Source organism: Pecten maximus, chromosome 5 (assembly GCF_902652985.1).
Source record: "Pecten maximus chromosome 5, xPecMax1.1, whole genome shotgun sequence".
Classification (NCBI taxonomy): Eukaryota; Metazoa; Mollusca; class Bivalvia; order Pectinida; family Pectinidae; genus Pecten; species Pecten maximus.
In genome coordinates, this window is record NC_047019.1 from 44,785,439 (window position 1) to 44,804,377 (window position 18,939).

At 37.6% G+C, this 18,939-nt stretch overlaps 1 protein-coding gene across 1 annotated transcript; it reads right to left on the reverse strand.

Moving 5' to 3' along the window:
• Positions 1-57: 57 nt before the first annotated feature.
• LOC117328146 (hsp90 co-chaperone Cdc37-like) lies at positions 58-14,594 on the reverse strand. The gene is made up of 11 exons (XM_033885540.1): positions 14,483-14,594; positions 13,828-13,961; positions 12,422-12,476; positions 11,966-12,070; positions 10,935-10,985; positions 10,384-10,446; positions 8,558-8,716; positions 2,546-2,661; positions 1,989-2,109; positions 1,657-1,725; positions 58-1,095 (listed from the first exon to the last, which is right to left on the reverse strand). The coding sequence occupies exons 1-11, from the start codon at positions 14,519-14,521 to the stop codon at positions 841-843; spliced, it is 1,167 nt and encodes a 388-aa protein (XP_033741431.1). The 5' UTR covers positions 14,522-14,594; the 3' UTR covers positions 58-840.
• Between the last annotated feature and the right edge of the window lie 4,345 nt (positions 14,595-18,939).

The window sequence follows — 18,939 nt, forward strand, 5'->3', positions numbered from 1 at the left end:
TTTCAGAAATTAACAACAGTGCAACCATGTCTACACAACTAGTGAGCAAACAGCAAATTGATTCTCATATGCCTTTACTACACCAATTTAGCAGGGCTAATAGAAATTGGCTAATGAAATAAAAAAAAAATACAAATGGAATCGTTTACAACTGTAAAAATTACATGTCTGCCAAAGAAACCAGTTGTACATTACACTGTCTGTAGTTAAAATTACTGAATGGAATAAGGCAGCAATATATCACTCTGAATTATAATATATTTTGTTTTGGAAATACACGATATAACAAAATTAACAGACAAGAACATGTTATATAATATTTTTTTTAAATTGGCTGACAAGTTCAATTCTAAACATAATATTTACAATTTCTTATTTCATTCTTGTTCATATAACAGGATGTCTCCCTGGTGGCACTACCACACATCTGTATTGGTAATAACACAACCTCCTCAGGTCCTCAATGTCAGGAGAAATCCTAGTGTTAAACTTGCATGTGAATAGTAAAACTTGCTTTTATCAATAGGATAGCTGCAAGAGGCCACTGAACACTTTGAATTACATAGATTCATTACTTTCTACTTAAATGTCTAGATCTGTAATGAACAGCCTGTCACATTGTTTTGTTTGTAAGCACATCACTGTTTCTTGTATACAACGTTAGGTTTGTGACACTATACATTTGGGCTAGCACATTTTTCACTGAAAAGAAAGTTGTTGAATGAATATGATATGATTGTATGAACAGCAACATTAAACATCTTCCTTACAGATCATAATACAATGTTTCGAACATTAACACTATATTGACAAAAAACAATGTCTTTGGTAAGAAATAACTCAGTCCACATCATCAATACTTTTCTTTTCCGTTGTTGATGAGGTTGCATTCTGAGACATATCGCTGACCTCTGCATATTCAACTTCTTCATCGCCTTCCTCCCCTGCTCCAGCTGGTTCCTTGTTGGCCTCAGGTACCCACAGGCCAGAGTCTATGCAGCGCTTAAGGTGATAACTCGCTTCCTCATGGTCCATCTCCGATATAACTTTCTGCAGCATGGGAATGTCCTTGGCCTCAAAACACTCCTTCATAGCCTTAAAAGGAAAGAAAATGCACAAAGTGTTTCACAAAATAAAGTACATGCACATTTCTGAAGTTTTAATCACCTGTATACATCATGTAGTTGTTTTAATAACAATTAAACCAATGGGCCAAAGGACCTGAAAAATCCAAGGTGCTTAGTGAAGATATCCTAACCAATGGACCTCTTGGATTCGAGAAGTCATCTAAAGATCTGAACACATTTGAGTCTCCTGTGAATTCCTAATTCATTCATTTGAACAAAGTGGGTACAATTGTAGCCCTTCATCCCAGACTGCTACTGCGTCAATATCATTGCCCACCTTTTGGTTATCAATTTGTTAAAAACTCTGCATTTGACCCGGTGTCCTTTGAATGAAGGCCAATTTGCATTCATTTGGTATCCTAGTATATCACTGCAAATATTCTTTCTATAGGCCTTGTGGTTAATGAGAAAATGGTAAATTGAATAGTTGATAATACTTGTAAGTTCATTAGTCTTCTTCTTCAGGCATATGAGATGATAATGTATGATAATAAGTTCATCGAAGATGTCTTCCCCTAACACAAATTACCTCAGGAAGGCTTTCGAATACCTCCACCGGGTCCTCCCCTCCAGGTCCTAGCCGCTTCTTTCTCTCCTCCTGTCAAATCACGAGTGATAAAAGCTTGTAAATCACATAAGTGTGGACAAAATGTTGGTTCAATAAGTCAACTTGAATTATAAATTTTATTCAATTTGCTGAGATCAGATTGAATAAACAAATCAAATGCAAATCTATTAACTGTCTTCCTATTGCTCATGGCATATGGAAAATAAGTGGTATGACTTGTAAACAAATTTGGTAAACGAGAATTGTTCTAAAACGACATCAGAAACAGATACTATATATTGCTATGACTATACCTCTTCATATTCTTTAACGGCAGTGTCAATGCGAACTTTTGCCCTTCCACGTACTCTCTCTTTGAATGCCTCCAACTCGTCTTTAAATGCTTCCATGTATTGTGGCTCCTCAAGCTTGATCCTACCATACATACAAGTAATGTCCATTACATAATAATACATATCTCACAAGAGTTTAAGAAAAGAACTCTACCTAGCTATGCTGTATTATTTTCACACATCAATCTTACTTGAAAATTGTATTCTTTATTCATAACAAATATTTTACATCTATATGTAACAATACATATTACATTTACAATTCAATTTTTCCATACATCTACATACAATCCTCCCATTCTTCATAATTAGTTAAAATTCAACAGTATATTGAAGATGATATATAAATGATCTACAATGTAGCTTTAAAACAATTGATATGCACTGTATTTATGAAAGAAAGAACGAGAAGAATTAAAGAAAAGAAAAAAGAAAATCAGTGTGGAGAAAGAATTGTTGAATAAGAGGGAGAAGGGTAAATATGTCTAGTTTTCACTGGAAATGAAGCTAAAACATACTTTGAGAAGAAAGGTCGGACACAAGCCCTGGGATCAATATCCATGTTCTTTGACAGCTCCATGATGAAATTCATCACTATCGTCTGGTGAGCAACATGATGCATTAGGTCATGTTTCTGTAAAAAATAAAATCATCAAATGCTAGAAACAATTCAATTATATTGATCAGTATGTGTAAAATGTGGAGAGGAGATAGCTAATAGGGGAGATAACCAATAGGGGAGATAACCAATAGGGGAGATAACCAATAGAGGATATAACCAATAGAGGAGATAACCAATAGGGGGAGATAACCAATAGGGGAGATAACAAATAGAGGAGATAACCAATAGAGGAGATAACCAGGAGATAACCAATAGGGGAGATAACCAATAGAGGAGATAACCAATAGAGGAGATAACCAGGAGATAACCAATAGGGGAGATAACCAATAGGGGAGATAACCAATAGGGGAGATAACCAATAGAGGAGATAACCAATAGGGGAGATAACCAATAGAGGAGATAACCAATAGGGGAGATAACCAATAGGGGAGATAACCAATAGGGGAGATAACCAGGAGATAACCAATAGGGGAGATAACCAATAGAGGAGATAACCAATAGGGGAGATAACCAATAGGGGAGATAACCAATAGGGGAGATAACCAATAGAGGAGATAACCAGGAGATAACCAATAGGGGAGATAACCAATAGAGGAGATAACCAATAGAGGAGATAACCAGGAGATAACCAATAGGGGAGATAACCAATAGGGGGAGATAACCAATAGAGGAGATAACCAATAGGGGAGTTAACCAATAGGGAAGATAACCAATAGGGGAGATAACCAATAGAGGAGATAACCAATAGAGGAGATAACCAATAGGGGGAGATAACCAATAGGGAAGATAACCAATAGGGGAGATAACCAATAGAGGAGATAACCAATAGAGGAGATAACCAATAGGGGAGTTAACCAATAGGGAAGATAACCAATAGGGGAGATAACAAATAGAGGAGATAACCAATAGAGGAGATAACCAGGAGATAACCAGGAGATAACCAATAGGGGAGATAACCAATAGAGGAGATAACCAATAGGGGAGATAACCAATAGAGGAGATAACCAATAGAGGAGATAACCAGGAGATAACCAATAGGGGAGATAACCAATAGGGGAGATAACCAATAGGGGAGATAACCAATAGGGGAGTTAACCAATAGGGAAGATAACCAATAGGGGAGATAACAAATAGAGGAGATAACCAATAGAGGAGATAACCAGGAGATAACCAATAGGGGAGATAACCAATAGAGGAGATAACCAATAGAGGAGATAACCAGGAGATAACCAATAGGGGAGATAACCAATAGGGGAGTTAACCAATAGGGAAGATAACCAATAGGGGAGATAACCAATAGAGGAGATAACCAATAGAGGAGATAACCAATAGGGGGAGATAACCAATAGGGAAGATAACCAATAGGGGAGATAACCAATAGAGGAGATAACCAATAGAGGAGATAACCAATAGGGGAGTTAACCAATAGGGAAGATAACCAATAGGGGAGATAACAAATAGAGGAGATAACCAATAGAGGAGATAACCAGGAGATAACCAATAGGGGAGATAACCAATAGAGGAGATAACCAATAGAGGAGATAACCAGGAGATAACCAATAGGGGAGATAACCAATAGGGGAGATAACCAATAGGGGAGATAACCAATAGAGGAGATAACCAATAGGGGAGATAACCAATAGGGGAGATAACCAATAGGGGGAGATAACCAATAGAGGAGATAACCAGGAGATAACCAATAGGGGAGATAACCAATAGAGGAGATAACCAATAGGGAAGATAACCAATAGGGGAGATAACCAATAGAGGAGATAACCAATAGAGGAGATAACAAATAGGGGGAGATAACAAATAGGGGAGATAACAAATAGAGGAGATAACCAATAGAGGAGATAACCAGGAGATAACCAATAGGGGAGATAACCAATAGGGGAGATAACCAATAGGGGAGGATAACCAATAGGGGAGATAACCAATAGGGGAGATAACCAATAGGGGAAATAACCAATAGGGAGATAACCAATAGGAGGAGATAACCAATAGAGGAGATAACCAATAGAGGTGATAACCAATAGGGGAGATAACCAATAGGGGGAGATAACCAATAGAGGAGATAACCAGGAGATAACCAATAGGGGAGATAACCAATAGAGGAGATAACCAATAGGGGAGATAACCAATAGTGGGAGATAACCAATAGGGGAGATAACCAATAGGGGAGATAACCAATAGGGAGATAACCAATAGGGGGAGATAACCAATAGAGGAGATAACCAATAGAGGTGATAACCAATAGGGGAGATAACCAATAGGGGGAGATAACCAATAGGGGAGATAACCAATAGCGGGATATAACCAATAGAGGAGATAACCAGGAGATAACCAGGAGATAACCAATAGAGGAGATAACCAATAGGGGAGATTACCAATAGCGGAGATAACCAATAGGGGGAGATAACCAATAGGGAGATAATCAATAGAGGATATAACCAATAGGGGAGATAACCAATAGGGGGAGATAACCAATAGAGGAGATAACCAGGAGATAACCAATAGGGGAGATAACCAATAGGGGAGATAACCAATAGAGGAGATAATCAATAGAGATAACCAAGAGGGGAGATAACCAATAGGGGAGATAACCAATAGGGGAGATAACCAATAGGGGAGATAGCCAATAGAGGAGATAACCAATAGGGGAGATAACCAATAGGGGAGATAACCAATAGAGGAGATAACCAATAGGGGAGATAACCAATAGAGGAGATAACCAACAGAGAAAATAACCAGGAGATAACCAATAGGGGAGATAACCAATAGGGGGAGATAACCAATAGGGGGAGATAACCAATAGAGGAGATAACCAATAGAGGTGATAACCAATAGGGGAGATAACCAATAGGGGGAGATAACCAATAGGGGAGATAACCAATAGGGGGAGATAACCAATAGGGGAGGTAACCGATAGGGGGAGATAACCAATAGGAGGAGATAACCAATAGGGTAGATAACCAATAGAGGAGATAACCAGGAGATAACCAATAGGGGAGATAACCAATAGAGGAGATAACCAATAGGGGAGATAACCAATAGGGGAGATAACCAATAGGGGGATATAACCAATAGAGGAGATAACCAGGAGATAACCAATAGGGGAGATAACCAGGAGATAACCAATAGGGGAGATAACCAATAGAGGAGATAACCAATAGCGGAGATAACCAATAGGGAAGATAACCAATAGAGGAGATAACCAATAGGGGAGATAACCAATAGGGGAGATAACCAATAGAGGAGATAACCAATAGGGGAGATAACCAATAGAGGAGATAACCAATAGGGGAGATAAACAATAGGGGAGATAACCAATAGGGGAGATAACCAATAGAGGAGATAACCAATAGAGGAGATAACCAACAGAGGAGATAACCAATAGTGGAGATAACCAATAGGGGAGATAACCAATAAGGGGAGATAACCAATAGGGGAGATAACCAATAGGGGATATAACCAATAGGGGAGATAACCAATAGGGGATATAACCAATAGGGGAGATAACCAATAGGGGAGATAACCAATAGAGGAGATAACCAATAGAGGAGATAACCAATAGGGGAGATAACCAATAGAGGAGATAACCAATAGGGGGAGATAACCAATAGTGGGAGATAACCAATAGAGGAGATAACCAATAGGGGAGATAACCAATAGGGGAGATAACCAATAGGGGAGATAACCAATAGGGGAGATAACCAATAGAGGAGATAACCAGGAGATAACCAATAGGGGAGATAACCAATAGGGGAGATAACCAATAGGGGAGATAACCAATAGAGGAGATAACCAGGAGATAACCAATAGGGGAGATAACCAATAGGGGAGATAACCAATAGAGGAGATAACCAATAGGGGAGATAACCAATAGAGGAGATAACCAATAGGGGGAGATAACCAATAAGGGAGATAACCAATAGTGGGAGATAACCAATAGAGGAGATAACTAATAGAGGGAGATAACCAATAGGTCACATTAGTTACCATTATATGTCGAGGTTATCACAGACTTGCCACTTAACAATCATTCTTACAAGCTACAGACTCTTGTGGCCCACTAGCTGTGGCTATCATAATGGTAACAGGGAAATAGTCATCAAGATCCCCTGCCCATGCAAATATTGTATTACATGAAATTAAAATGTGGGAAACTGCATGTATAAAAACATGAAACGTCTGACATAGCATTTAGAATCATAACATGTATTCAGCCTCCAACTCCAGGTCTACACTGTAATACTGACCCCCTCCACCTCCAGGTCTATACTGTAATACTAACCCCCTCCACCTCCAGGTCTATACTGTAATACTGAACCCCTCCACCTCCAGGTCTATACTGTAATACTGACCCCCTCCACCTCCAGGTCTACACTGTAATACTGACCCCCTCCACCTCCAGGTCAAGACTGTAATACTAACCCCCTCCACCTCCAGGTCTATACTGTAATACTGAACCCCTCCACCTCCAGGACTATACTGTAATACTGACCCCCTCCACCTCCAGGTCTACACTGTAATACTGACCCCCTCCACCTCCAGGTCAAGACTGTAATACTAACCCCCTCCACCTCCAGGTCTATACTGTAATACTGACCCCCTCCACCTCCAGGTCTATACTGTAATACTAACCCCCTCCACCTCCAGGTCAAGACTGTAATACTGACCCCCTCCACCTCTAGGTCTATACTGTAATACTGACCCCCTCCACCTCCAGGTCAAGACTGTAATACTGACCCCGTCCACCTCCAGGTCTATACTGTAATACTGACCCCCTCCACCTCCAGGTCAAGACTGTAATACTAACCCCCTCCACCTCCAGGACTATACTGTAATACTGACCCCCTCCACCTCCAGGTCTATACTGTAATACTGACCCCCTCCACCTCCAGGTCTATACTGTAATACTGAACCCCTCCACCTCCAGGTCTATACTGTAATACTGACCCCCTCCACCTCCAGGTCAAGACTGTAATACTAACCCCCTCCACCTCCAGGTCTATACTGTAATACTGATCCCCTCCACCTCTAGGTCTACACTGTAATACTGACCCCCTCCACCTCCAGGTCTACACTGTAATACTGACCCCCTCCACCTCCAGGTCAAGACTGTAATACTGACCCCCTCCACCTCCAGGACTATACTGTTATACTGACCCCCTCCACCTCTAGGTCTACACTGTAATACTGACCCCCTCCACCTCCAGGTCTACACTGTAATACTGATCCCCTCCACCTCCAGGTCTATACTGTAATACTGACCCCCTCCACCTCTAGGTCTACACTGTAATACTGACCCCCTCCACCTCCAGGTCTACACTGTAATACTGATCCCCTCCACCTCCAGGTCTATACTGTAATACTGACCCCCTCCACCTCCAGGTCTACACTGTAATACTGAACCCCTCCACCTCCAGGTCTATACTGTAATACTGACCCCCTCCACCTCCAGGTCTATACTGTAATACTGACCCACTCCACCTCCAGGTCTATACTGTAATACTGACCCCCTCCACCTCCAGGTCTACATGCACTGTAATACTGAACCCCTCCACCTCCAGGTCTATACTGTAATACTGACCCCCTCCACCTCCAGGTCTACACTGTAATACTGAACCCCTCCACCTCCAGGTCTATACTGTAATACTGACCCACTCCACCTCCAGATCTATACTGTAATACTGACCCACTCCACCTCCAGGTCTATACTGTAATACTGACCCCCTCCACCTCCAGGTCTACACTGTAATACTGACCCCCTCCACCTCCAGGTCTATACTGTAATACTGACCCCCTCCACCTCTAGGTCTACACTGTAATACTGACCCCCTCCACCTCCAGGTCTACACTGTAATACTGACCCCCTCCACCTCCAGGTCTATACTGTAATACTGACCCCCTCCACCTCCAGGTCTATACACCAGATCACCAGGTAGTTTGCTGTCTCCTCACAGACCAGATGCGGTTTATCTGTCAGAAGCTGTTGACTATCCTCATACTTCTTCAACATACCAAACTTCTTAACATCATCTTTGTACTTCTTTTGGAACTCTTCCTGAAAAAGGTATTGATTGATATCATTACAAATAATTCTATCAATCTATAGCAAATATAATATACAGTATTTTCAAACTGGTAACATTAAACAAAATGCTTCAGGCATATTGCAGGGGAAGTGTGTTTGGCTATCTCATATTTTTATGTATGTGAATTGTGCTGAAATCAGATTACCATTAAAATATGTACGCTTAGGCCAAAACAAAATAGTCTTGTTTGGTTCTCAGGCTCTCCCTCATTTGTTTTGAAGCGAAGAAAAGACCCTCATCTCATATGCTTTTCCTGATTAAATAAAAATTAACCTTTCTCCTGTAATATCTATTGTAATCAACCAAGTAAAAATCAGAGCACATATTCTTAAATGAGAGACAAAGACAAAGTCCATGATAAGTAATTGTTTCCCATATTTTGAAGCAGTTCATTTGAAAACTGATAATGATCGTTTGAAAAATAAAAAAGGCCCTCTTCAAAAACAAAACATACTAACTCCTTCGCTCATTTCTTTTAAAAAAGAAGAAACTAATCTTATTTAGCCTCAGAGTATATCAGTTTTATATTCATACAACAATAACTCAACTAGTTTTAATCATTAAGTATTATTTCCTGCATTCAACCAATCATTCTGCTTTATATTTGTATTATATATAATAGATTATATTTTTGTTGTGTGTTCCTACAAGACTGTGTAGTAAATTGTTTTTACACAACTGTATAGTACATTGTATTTACACAACTGTGTAGTACATTGTATTTACACAACCGTGCCGTGCATTGTAAGCATATATGATTGGATAAACATTATTTTGTCAATGAGGCTATTTGAGGAATCATGGCTGATGATATACAGAAACTTATAGATACCAAAAATACATAAACATCATTGTATTTACACCACTAAAGGACATATTTAAAATCTATTTACATCACTAAAGGACATATTTAAAATCTATTTACACCACTAAAGGACATATTTAAAATCTATCAGACATGAAAGATATCATCTTTTATATGTTATTAGAAAATTTGACATAATGGACAGATTAAAATACTCATACCTGGATCAATATTAACAAGATTCTTTTCAATGCATATACATTGTATATGTTGATCAAATATACATAATCTTACTGCAGTTGAACCCTATTTGTGGACAATGAATGTACATTTGTATGACACTATTGCAAACAGTATGAATAGTACACCGCGGCTTCACAACATTTCCTCATTGGACAGTTTGCTTAAAGTAGGCGGGGCTTCAAGGTCACCAACTTGTTGTGCAAGTGTATCCGGCTGTGTACATGGGTTACCCACGTAGGGAGAATTCCATCTCGCAGTATTTGCTTAAATTACGATATCCATGTGATTGAATATAAAATAAAACGATTTTGTATACCAATGGTTGGTGAATTAGTTACTAGGAAGCTTCTTTGAGGACAAAAAAAAACCATATTGTTTGCTCATGTGCCGAAATTTATGTTTCGTTTTCTGATGTTGATTTTAATTCGAACTCTGCCTACTTCAAGTACAGCCAATCACCGCCACTGTAACACGAATGGGATGCAGATAACTGGTTGTGTTAGAACATTCAATACAATCAGCACTCGTTCAGGTAGTGAAGCACTTTTGTCATCCACAGATAAGATTCAATGGCAGTAAGACATGTACCTGTTTTTCTGCTTTTTCCTCATCGGTCATGTCTTTTTTCCTTGCTGGCAATTTGTTGATAACCTGAAATTTACCAAAAAATAAACAAGATAAACGAGGATAGATTTACTTGTGTCTCAATCAATATGAAATAATATGTACTCTGATGACAGTATATGACCTCACTGTTATATTTATCTAAATATCTCACCACTATACTAAGTCAAAATACACCATTAGCTGGATTATTGCTTGTGTTTATACATGACGAGCTGACTTCTCTAAGGGAGGTATTTAAGTCAACTTGTCCCAAAGGTGATGTTTGGCTCTGCGTTAATACATTCAGCATAGTCTACAACTGGTCAAACTTGTACACAGAAGTATTAGCATGATCATAGACCACACTTGCCATTGTAGGTATATTATACCCTGTTGTATATTATATCTATGTTGAAAATGAATATGCATAGTTATTAATAAAAAAGACTGGAAACTTAATCTTTTTTGTACTATTACATTAACATTCTAATAATCATAACTTTTATCTTAATTAACAATCAAACTATATTCACCGTTTTTGACTTTCCGTCGTGGCAGATTGTGTCAATATTTAATGGAGTAAGCTGCAAAACAAACGCAGAGCATACAGTAAGTTTTAATATATTAATGTTTTTTATACAAATTTGTACGAAGCATTCTGACCAAGTGTAATATGATACATCAACCACATATAACAATTGTGTATATCTACACTATCCTGATACCAGTCACTATATACATATACATAAATAGTAGATTCTGTCAGGAATTTTTTTTCCATATATATGTAGGATAAAGTTATGTAAGGAGTATTATACAAAGGTAATAGTACAGTTTACTATATGATCACTTCATTAAGACAATAATCATATGATATAAAGACTTCATTAAGACAGTAATCATATGATATAAAGACTTCATTAAGACAGTAATCATACTATATGATCACTTCATTAAGACAATAATCATATGATATAAAGACTTCATTAAGACAGTAATCATATGATATAAAGACTTCATTAAGACAGTAATCATACGATATAAAGACTCCATTAAGACAGTAATCATACGATATAAAGACTCCATTAAGACAGTAATCATACGATATAAAGACTCCATTAAGACAGTAATCATATGATATAAAGACTTCAATAAGACAGTAATCATACGATATAAAGACTTCATTAAGACAGTAATCATACGATATAAAGACTCCATTAAGACAGTAATCATACGATATAAAGACTCCATTAAGACAGTAATCATACGATATAAAGACTTCATTAAGACGGTAATCATATGATATAAAGACTTCATTAAGACGGTAATCATACGATATAAAGACTCCATTAAGACAACAATCATATGATATAAAGACTTCATTAAGACAGTAATCATACGATATAAAGACTTCATTAAGACGGTAATCATATGATATAAAGACTTCATTAAGACAGTAATCATACGATATAAAGACTTCATTAAGACAACAATCATATGATATAAAGACTTCATTAAGACAGTAATCATATGATATAAAGAAATGCAAAGATTAACAAATAACCTTCTCCTTTTTCTTCAGCTCTTCCTCTTTTTCTTTAAATTTCTTTTCTTGTTCCTCGAGATCTTTCAAATCAATTTTCAATTTTGATAACTGATCCGCTGCATCCTAAATGGTAGATTAAAAAAAATGTCATCAGCTACTAACACTACTACAGCAATAACCAAGAACAGTTAATACTTGTTTACTTCAGCATCTACTTGTTCAAAGCTTTTAATACTAATATTACTACAGGTTGATGCCAGTGACATTTGATAAAATAATCTTGAAAAAATAAGCTTTGGTATCTCCACTCATTTACACAAACTGACAGCTGACAGATTCAGGAATGCACTTCTCATATGATTATTCAACATATTTATAAATTATGGAAAATTTAGATTTAGATTGTGATTAAAGTTTGTATGAAGAATTAGTGGCCAAATCAAACAAAGAAAAAGATTTTGACTATTTCTTCACCTTTTCTTCTGCTGCCTTTATCTTTGTTTTTAACTCCTCAACTTTCTTTTGTTGTCTACAATTGTAAATGTACAAAGTAAGTCAGTGAATAATGTTTCGGATTATACAATGGACAATAAGTAACAGAAAGACTACATATTTTCAATCATTCATAACACACATGCTGTGTTATCAATGACACTTCTAAATGAATAAAATAACAACAGATCGACCCATTGGTTATTATCACTTCTTCTTTGGTTGACTAACCTCCGTCAAAAATGACTTATCTGGCTATTTCAGCTATTGTGGCAAACTCAATTAAAGTAAATGTCATAAATATGATTTCATTTCCTGGTTCCTGGGATGCCTTACATACTGTGAGATTTTTTATGAATTCTGATAACAACTTCAAATCTTCACAAACTTAAGTAAAATCAAAGACGGACATGTCACATGTCTACTCATGAAATTCAGATAAATTATATCAAAATTATGAATATTTCAAGATATCATATAGGCCTATATGTTGTCAAGAGGCCCAGTGTGGCAGTGGGTAGGCATTGCTAACCTGCACATGGCAGCAAATATGGGAAAACATAAAGAAGAATTTTAAAGTAATTACTATATTTCCCCTATTGGACCCAACCTTCAGGCCTCCAGGGGTCAGATTATTAGATAGACCCACTGTTGATACAAAATTGGTTTCCTTTAGTTTCACCCAAGGATGCTTCAGATCAAATATGGACATCATTTCAATCATACAAAAAAGGATTTTAACCAATTTGATGCATATTTTCCCTGTTTGGCCCCGATCTCCTCAACCCCCTATGGGGCAAAGCTAAGCCTGTCATTAGTACAAAATTTATTCTCCTTCACCCAAGGATGCTCAGGCCATACATGGACAAATTCCTTTCAATGCTACAAATGAAGAATGATTTTTAAGTAATAGACTGCATTTCCCCTATTGGGCCTCGCTCCTTAGCCCCCTTGAGGGTTGGACCCACCATGTATACAATATTAGTTTCCTTTTATCCAATGATGCAGACCAAATATGGACTGAATCCTTTCATTGATACAAAACAAGGATTTTAACAAATTTGGTGAATATTCACCTGTTTTCTCCCCACCCACCCTTAGGGGGACCAGACCCATTGTTTAAAACTGATTCTTCTTCACCAAAGGATGATCCGCACACCAAATTTGGTTGAAATCTACTCTGTGGTTCATGACTAGTAGTGTAAAGTTGACAGATGAAGCACAAGTACATATATGTAAGCTCATTACTAGTCCTTCTGACCAGGCACAGGGCCACGTCACTATTGTATCGTTTTGTAAACACTTAATACATAGTGTATGTCTACCCTACGACTCATAACCTGTGAAAAGTTTATCTTAATTTTGGTATTTTTTAAACTTGAACATACTGTGTTAATCCTTTCTCTACAGCATCCTTTTCTTTCTTTTGCTCCTCCATTCGTTCAACTCTGGCTTGGTGTCGCCATCTGAAGAGACTTCCAGTGTCAATGTTAGGATGTGTGTCGTCTTCATCATCAGATATCTGAAGCATGTTTATTATTTAAAATGGTCTAATATATTTAGCCACTGGATGATCACGTGGAAGTCATTTGTAATATTATACTTACATACACACATATATTAATATATACTTGACTGGACTGTTTGAAAGGGAGACTCCTGATTTTTTACACTTTATTTTAAAAAGTGTGATTGCATTATCAGGGACATGTTAACATGTTTAGCCCGAATTTCCTCTGGCCCTAAATAATTATGAAGTGGTGTCGGGGCTTTGCTCGCATGCCTCTTTTTCCAAGAAAATGTTGTTTTTCATCAGTTTGATGAAGATATAACTAGCTATTATAGCGATGTATTGCTATAATAGCGATGTATTGCTATAATAGCGATACATAAGCATCCGCTGAATCTAAGAGAATCAAATTATCAAGATGCTGGGTTCTCGAAAATTCTTCAGACAGACATCACGCAGTTTAAAAATTATCATGAATATATGTATTAAGTCAATAGAACCAGTCTTAATATCCAAAACAGTTACAATTTTACCTCAATATGATCCCATTTGCTGTAATTTACACAAGACATCGTGGATTAAACGTTTGCTGTGATTCACAAACGCAGATCTATGTTGAAAAGAACAGGAAGTACTATATAAAAAACAAGGGAAATAACTCTTATTTAAAACTTGTTCTGTTGGAGAATCAAAGTAGTGAAAGTCCTGAAAAATTGGATAGAATAACTAGCCTACTCAGGCTACTGTATAAGCGTATAATCCAGTGTCCCGTATGCCAAATCAATAACATTAACCATGCAGAGCTATTTGCTTGTAAAGAAGTCAACGACTAGCAGCCAGATTTTATAGAGGACCGGTACCGAGCACAGGCGCTTGCATAGAAAATGTGATTTTCATTTTTTTTTATCTGACAGTGGTATGTGTACTCTGTCAAGTAGTACACAAACCGCTATCAGATAAAAAAAAATGAAAATCACATGTTCTTTGCGAGTGCCTGTGGTACCGAGTAACCATCTTGAGTAGACTGGGTTACCTGCCTTAGTACAATACAATTTCTCTCCGCTAGACTGCTGTCATGCTAACATAACATGCGCATTAGTAAAAATGTGCACTCGCTGGAGTAGGAATTCCTACTCAAGATTATGGCAACCCAAGTTGTCATTTATTCGTGGATCAATGTAAATCCAGTATTTTACCAAATTATATAAGATATCTGATATGTTTATAAGATACCTTATTAAAAGTTTATGACACATCTTATGCAATATATAATATATCTCATACAATATATAAGATATCTTATAAACTTTTCTTTATAATATATCTCATATACTTTATAAAATATTATATATATCAAACTAGATATCTTATAAAATATATATGATTTCGTATATATTTTATGAGATATCTTATGTATTATATATGATATCTCATTAAAGATATATCTTATATCATATAGAAGATATATCATAAGGAAAAGTTTATGAGATATTTTATCAAGAACGTGACTCTCGCGACACCGGCAAAAAAAAAGTCCGAAAATGACTGCTCCCTCAGCAAGGTCATTTCCGATTTTTGTTGGAAGACCAGAAGTATTGAGACGGTGGCTACCACAATCAACTGAACAAAATTATAACATATTATGAATATGACAATTTTAAATCTGTATCAAACCATTTTATGAAGTTTCAGCTTCTGTCATATAGATAATATATAAGATATCTCATATAATATATAAGATATCTTATAAGATATATAAGAAATCTCATTTAATTTTATAAGATATCTTATATCTTTTATGAGATACCTTATATATTATATAAGGTATCTTATATCTTTTATGAGATATCTTTTATGATATATCATATATCTTATAAAAAAAAACTATATAAAATATCTCGTTTATTATATAAGACATCTTATAAAGTATATGAGATATCTGATATATAATATAAGATATCTTATATGATTTGGAAAATTCCTCGATCAACGTTGTTCCGTGAATAAATAACAACTAGACTTGCCATACAAGATGATTACTCGCTACCAGACATCTCAATCGCATGGCGATTGCCTGACATCTGTGTAGAGTACACAAGAGAGATACCCACATGAGGAAGGTACCTCTTTACCATATTGAGTGGGAATTCCTACTGCAGCGTTTGGGTATCTTTATCGGTATTTTATGTCATCATGGAGATGGTCGCTTCAGGTTAAACATCAAGTGTAAATATTGTCATAGTTGTAAGCACATTGGACACTGTTTCCCCGAAGTCATTTTAAAAGCGAAACTTAGATATAATTAAGATTCTATTTACTCTTCACTCTGAAACCCATCGCTTCGTGTGTATTGGGATTTTTCGCGTCCTCAATTAACAGTGCTTACGTCACCGGATATAGAATTTAACAAAAGAGAAGGAACAATATGGTTACCCACTACCGCGGTCCTTTTTGAGCAGCGCGCAGCCATGGCGGAGGTTAAATAATTAAGGGAGGGGCCAATTTTGGGTCGGTACTCCATCTATGTTCTCAACTATTCAATACCGCCGTATGGATTGAATGTACACATGCAAGGTACATGTATATCGAAACATATATCGTTTTGTTTAACTAGCCCGAGATTCCTCTGCCCCTAGGTGTCAGGGCTAGAGGAAACTCGGGCTATTTTTTAACGTACCTGAGCGCACAGGCATAGGTAGATCTAATGTGAATTACGTGATTATAAGTCTACCAAATACATATTTTCAGCATGAGAAATTGCATTGTGTTACGTGAGATTTCGTCAGGTCACATGAATTTACGCGGTTATTGCAAAGGGTGTTGTATTATGAAATCAAAACGAATGATGTACGGTGACATGAATGTATGTCTGTGGATCAGATTTTTAAAAGGCCATTGAAACATCAGAAATGTGTTTATATCGGTGTTTTATTGATGGCAGAATTTCATGAAACTCTCTCTCTCTCAGTCAACAGTCAAAATTCTCCCCCTCGGTGTTGACTGATAAGGCATGAAACAACTGTATACTGTTCCTTCCAGGGATTGTTTCAAAATAGCATATGCTTTCTTACAACATGACAACGATTACATGTGTAACAATATAGGGTAAACGTGTGCCTTTAACCTATCTAGCTGCTAATGAAGACATATTAAGGCAACTTGTGTCAACAAACAGGCAATCAAAGGCCACACAACAAATGCATTACCATTTACCAGAAAAGCGACATTTAAGTGTTTGCAGGAGTGCAGATGGAAAGTGTTTTACTGCTTCTCACATCGGAACATTGTATACTCCCGTCCCGTGTTAATATTCATGCTAATGACGACGACGACGACGACGATGATAATGATGATGATGGTATCATAAGTCATAAAATAATAATATGGAAAGATATCATGAAGATTTGTAAAATTAAATGCTACCTATGATAGAAAAGTTTATATCACGGTAACAAAAATCGAGCTCCGTTTTTAATACCTTGTTGAATAAAAGAAATTACATGAAATGTTAAGGAAAGCACGGCTAGATATACTGGTTTCAAAGTCCACCAAATCTCAAAGAGATCAGTAAAGAGCATGGAGTTCTCCGTCCAGAGTTTAAATGATTTGGAAAGGCGAATAACTCTTTCAAAAATAAAAATGTGGTTTGGTAAGACACATCTAGCCTATGCATTATGATTACAAGATATACAGAAACAAGTTTTAGTATACTGAAAGAGCGGATGTTCGGGCAAAGGCATTCGCCGGATTTTCTACATGCGTACATGTATATAAGTACAAGAGAGGTTACACATATAATCTGTGTAAAATTTGCGAGAAGAGATGGAAATCGGGACAACTGTTTCTTTGAGCAGTCATATGTATACAGTTACTAGCCTTATTACACCCATTTCTTTACAGGTGCACAGCCCATTGTAGTGTTGAAGCCGAATGGGGGATCGTATGTAAACCGATAGTTTCAGCCTTGGAGCCGATGATATATGTCATATCACGGCGAATGGGATAATATGAGATGTTTGATCGTCTGTGTTTTGGTTGGAGTCACTCAGCCTAGAGATGGTCGGTCGTCCGCGTTTTGGTTTGAGTTGACTCAGCCTTGAGAGCGTTGGTCGTCCGTGTTTTGGTTAGAGTCGACTCAGCCTTGAGGGGATTGGTCGTCCTTGTTTTGTTTAGAGTCTACTCAGGTGTTTACCTTGAGAGCGTTGGTCGTCCGTGTTTTTGTTAGAGTCGACTCAGGTGTTTACCTTGAGAGGGTTGGTCGTCCGTGTTTTGTTAGAGTCGACTCAGCGTTGAGGGTTGGTCGTTCGTGTTTTCTTTGGAGTCTACTCAGGTGTTTGCCTTGAGGCGATTGGTCGTCCGTGTTTTGATTGGCGTCTACTCTGCCTTGAGGAGATCGGTCGTCCATGTTTTGATTGGCGTCTTCTCTGCCTTGAGGAGATCGGTCGTCCATGTTTTGATTGGCGTCTACTCTGCCTTGAGAGGGCCGGTCGTCCGTGTTTGAATTGATTATGTGCCTTGTGATATCAAGGTGCTGCGCCGTTGTGCGACTGATTGTTTGATGGTCGGTTGGGTGGTTGCTACGTCTCTGCGTTGCCTGTTTGTCGCAACGTTTTTCTTCTTCTTCTTCTCTTGTTTTTTTTTGTGTGTGTGCGTGAATTCCAAGCCATCAATACCGAATGATCCGTGGTAGGCGTGGTTCCGAAAATGGAAGAGCGTCCTCTGAAGCATAATGACGAAGGTGACATTAGCTTTCGGAATCTTTTGGGTAACGGACATAAGACAAAGATGAAACGTATGAGATGTATCTACAGGGGTCAGTCCGGTTGAAGCGATAACTTACCCGTGGACCGATGTCGGCCTCAGAGATTGAGGGCGTTAGTCACATCTCTAGAGGTACATGGTTTTGCTCATAATCAGTATAGTCTACACTTGGCCATCATTCACAACAATATCACTAGTGATTGGTTATGAGGACTATATTACGCTTAGT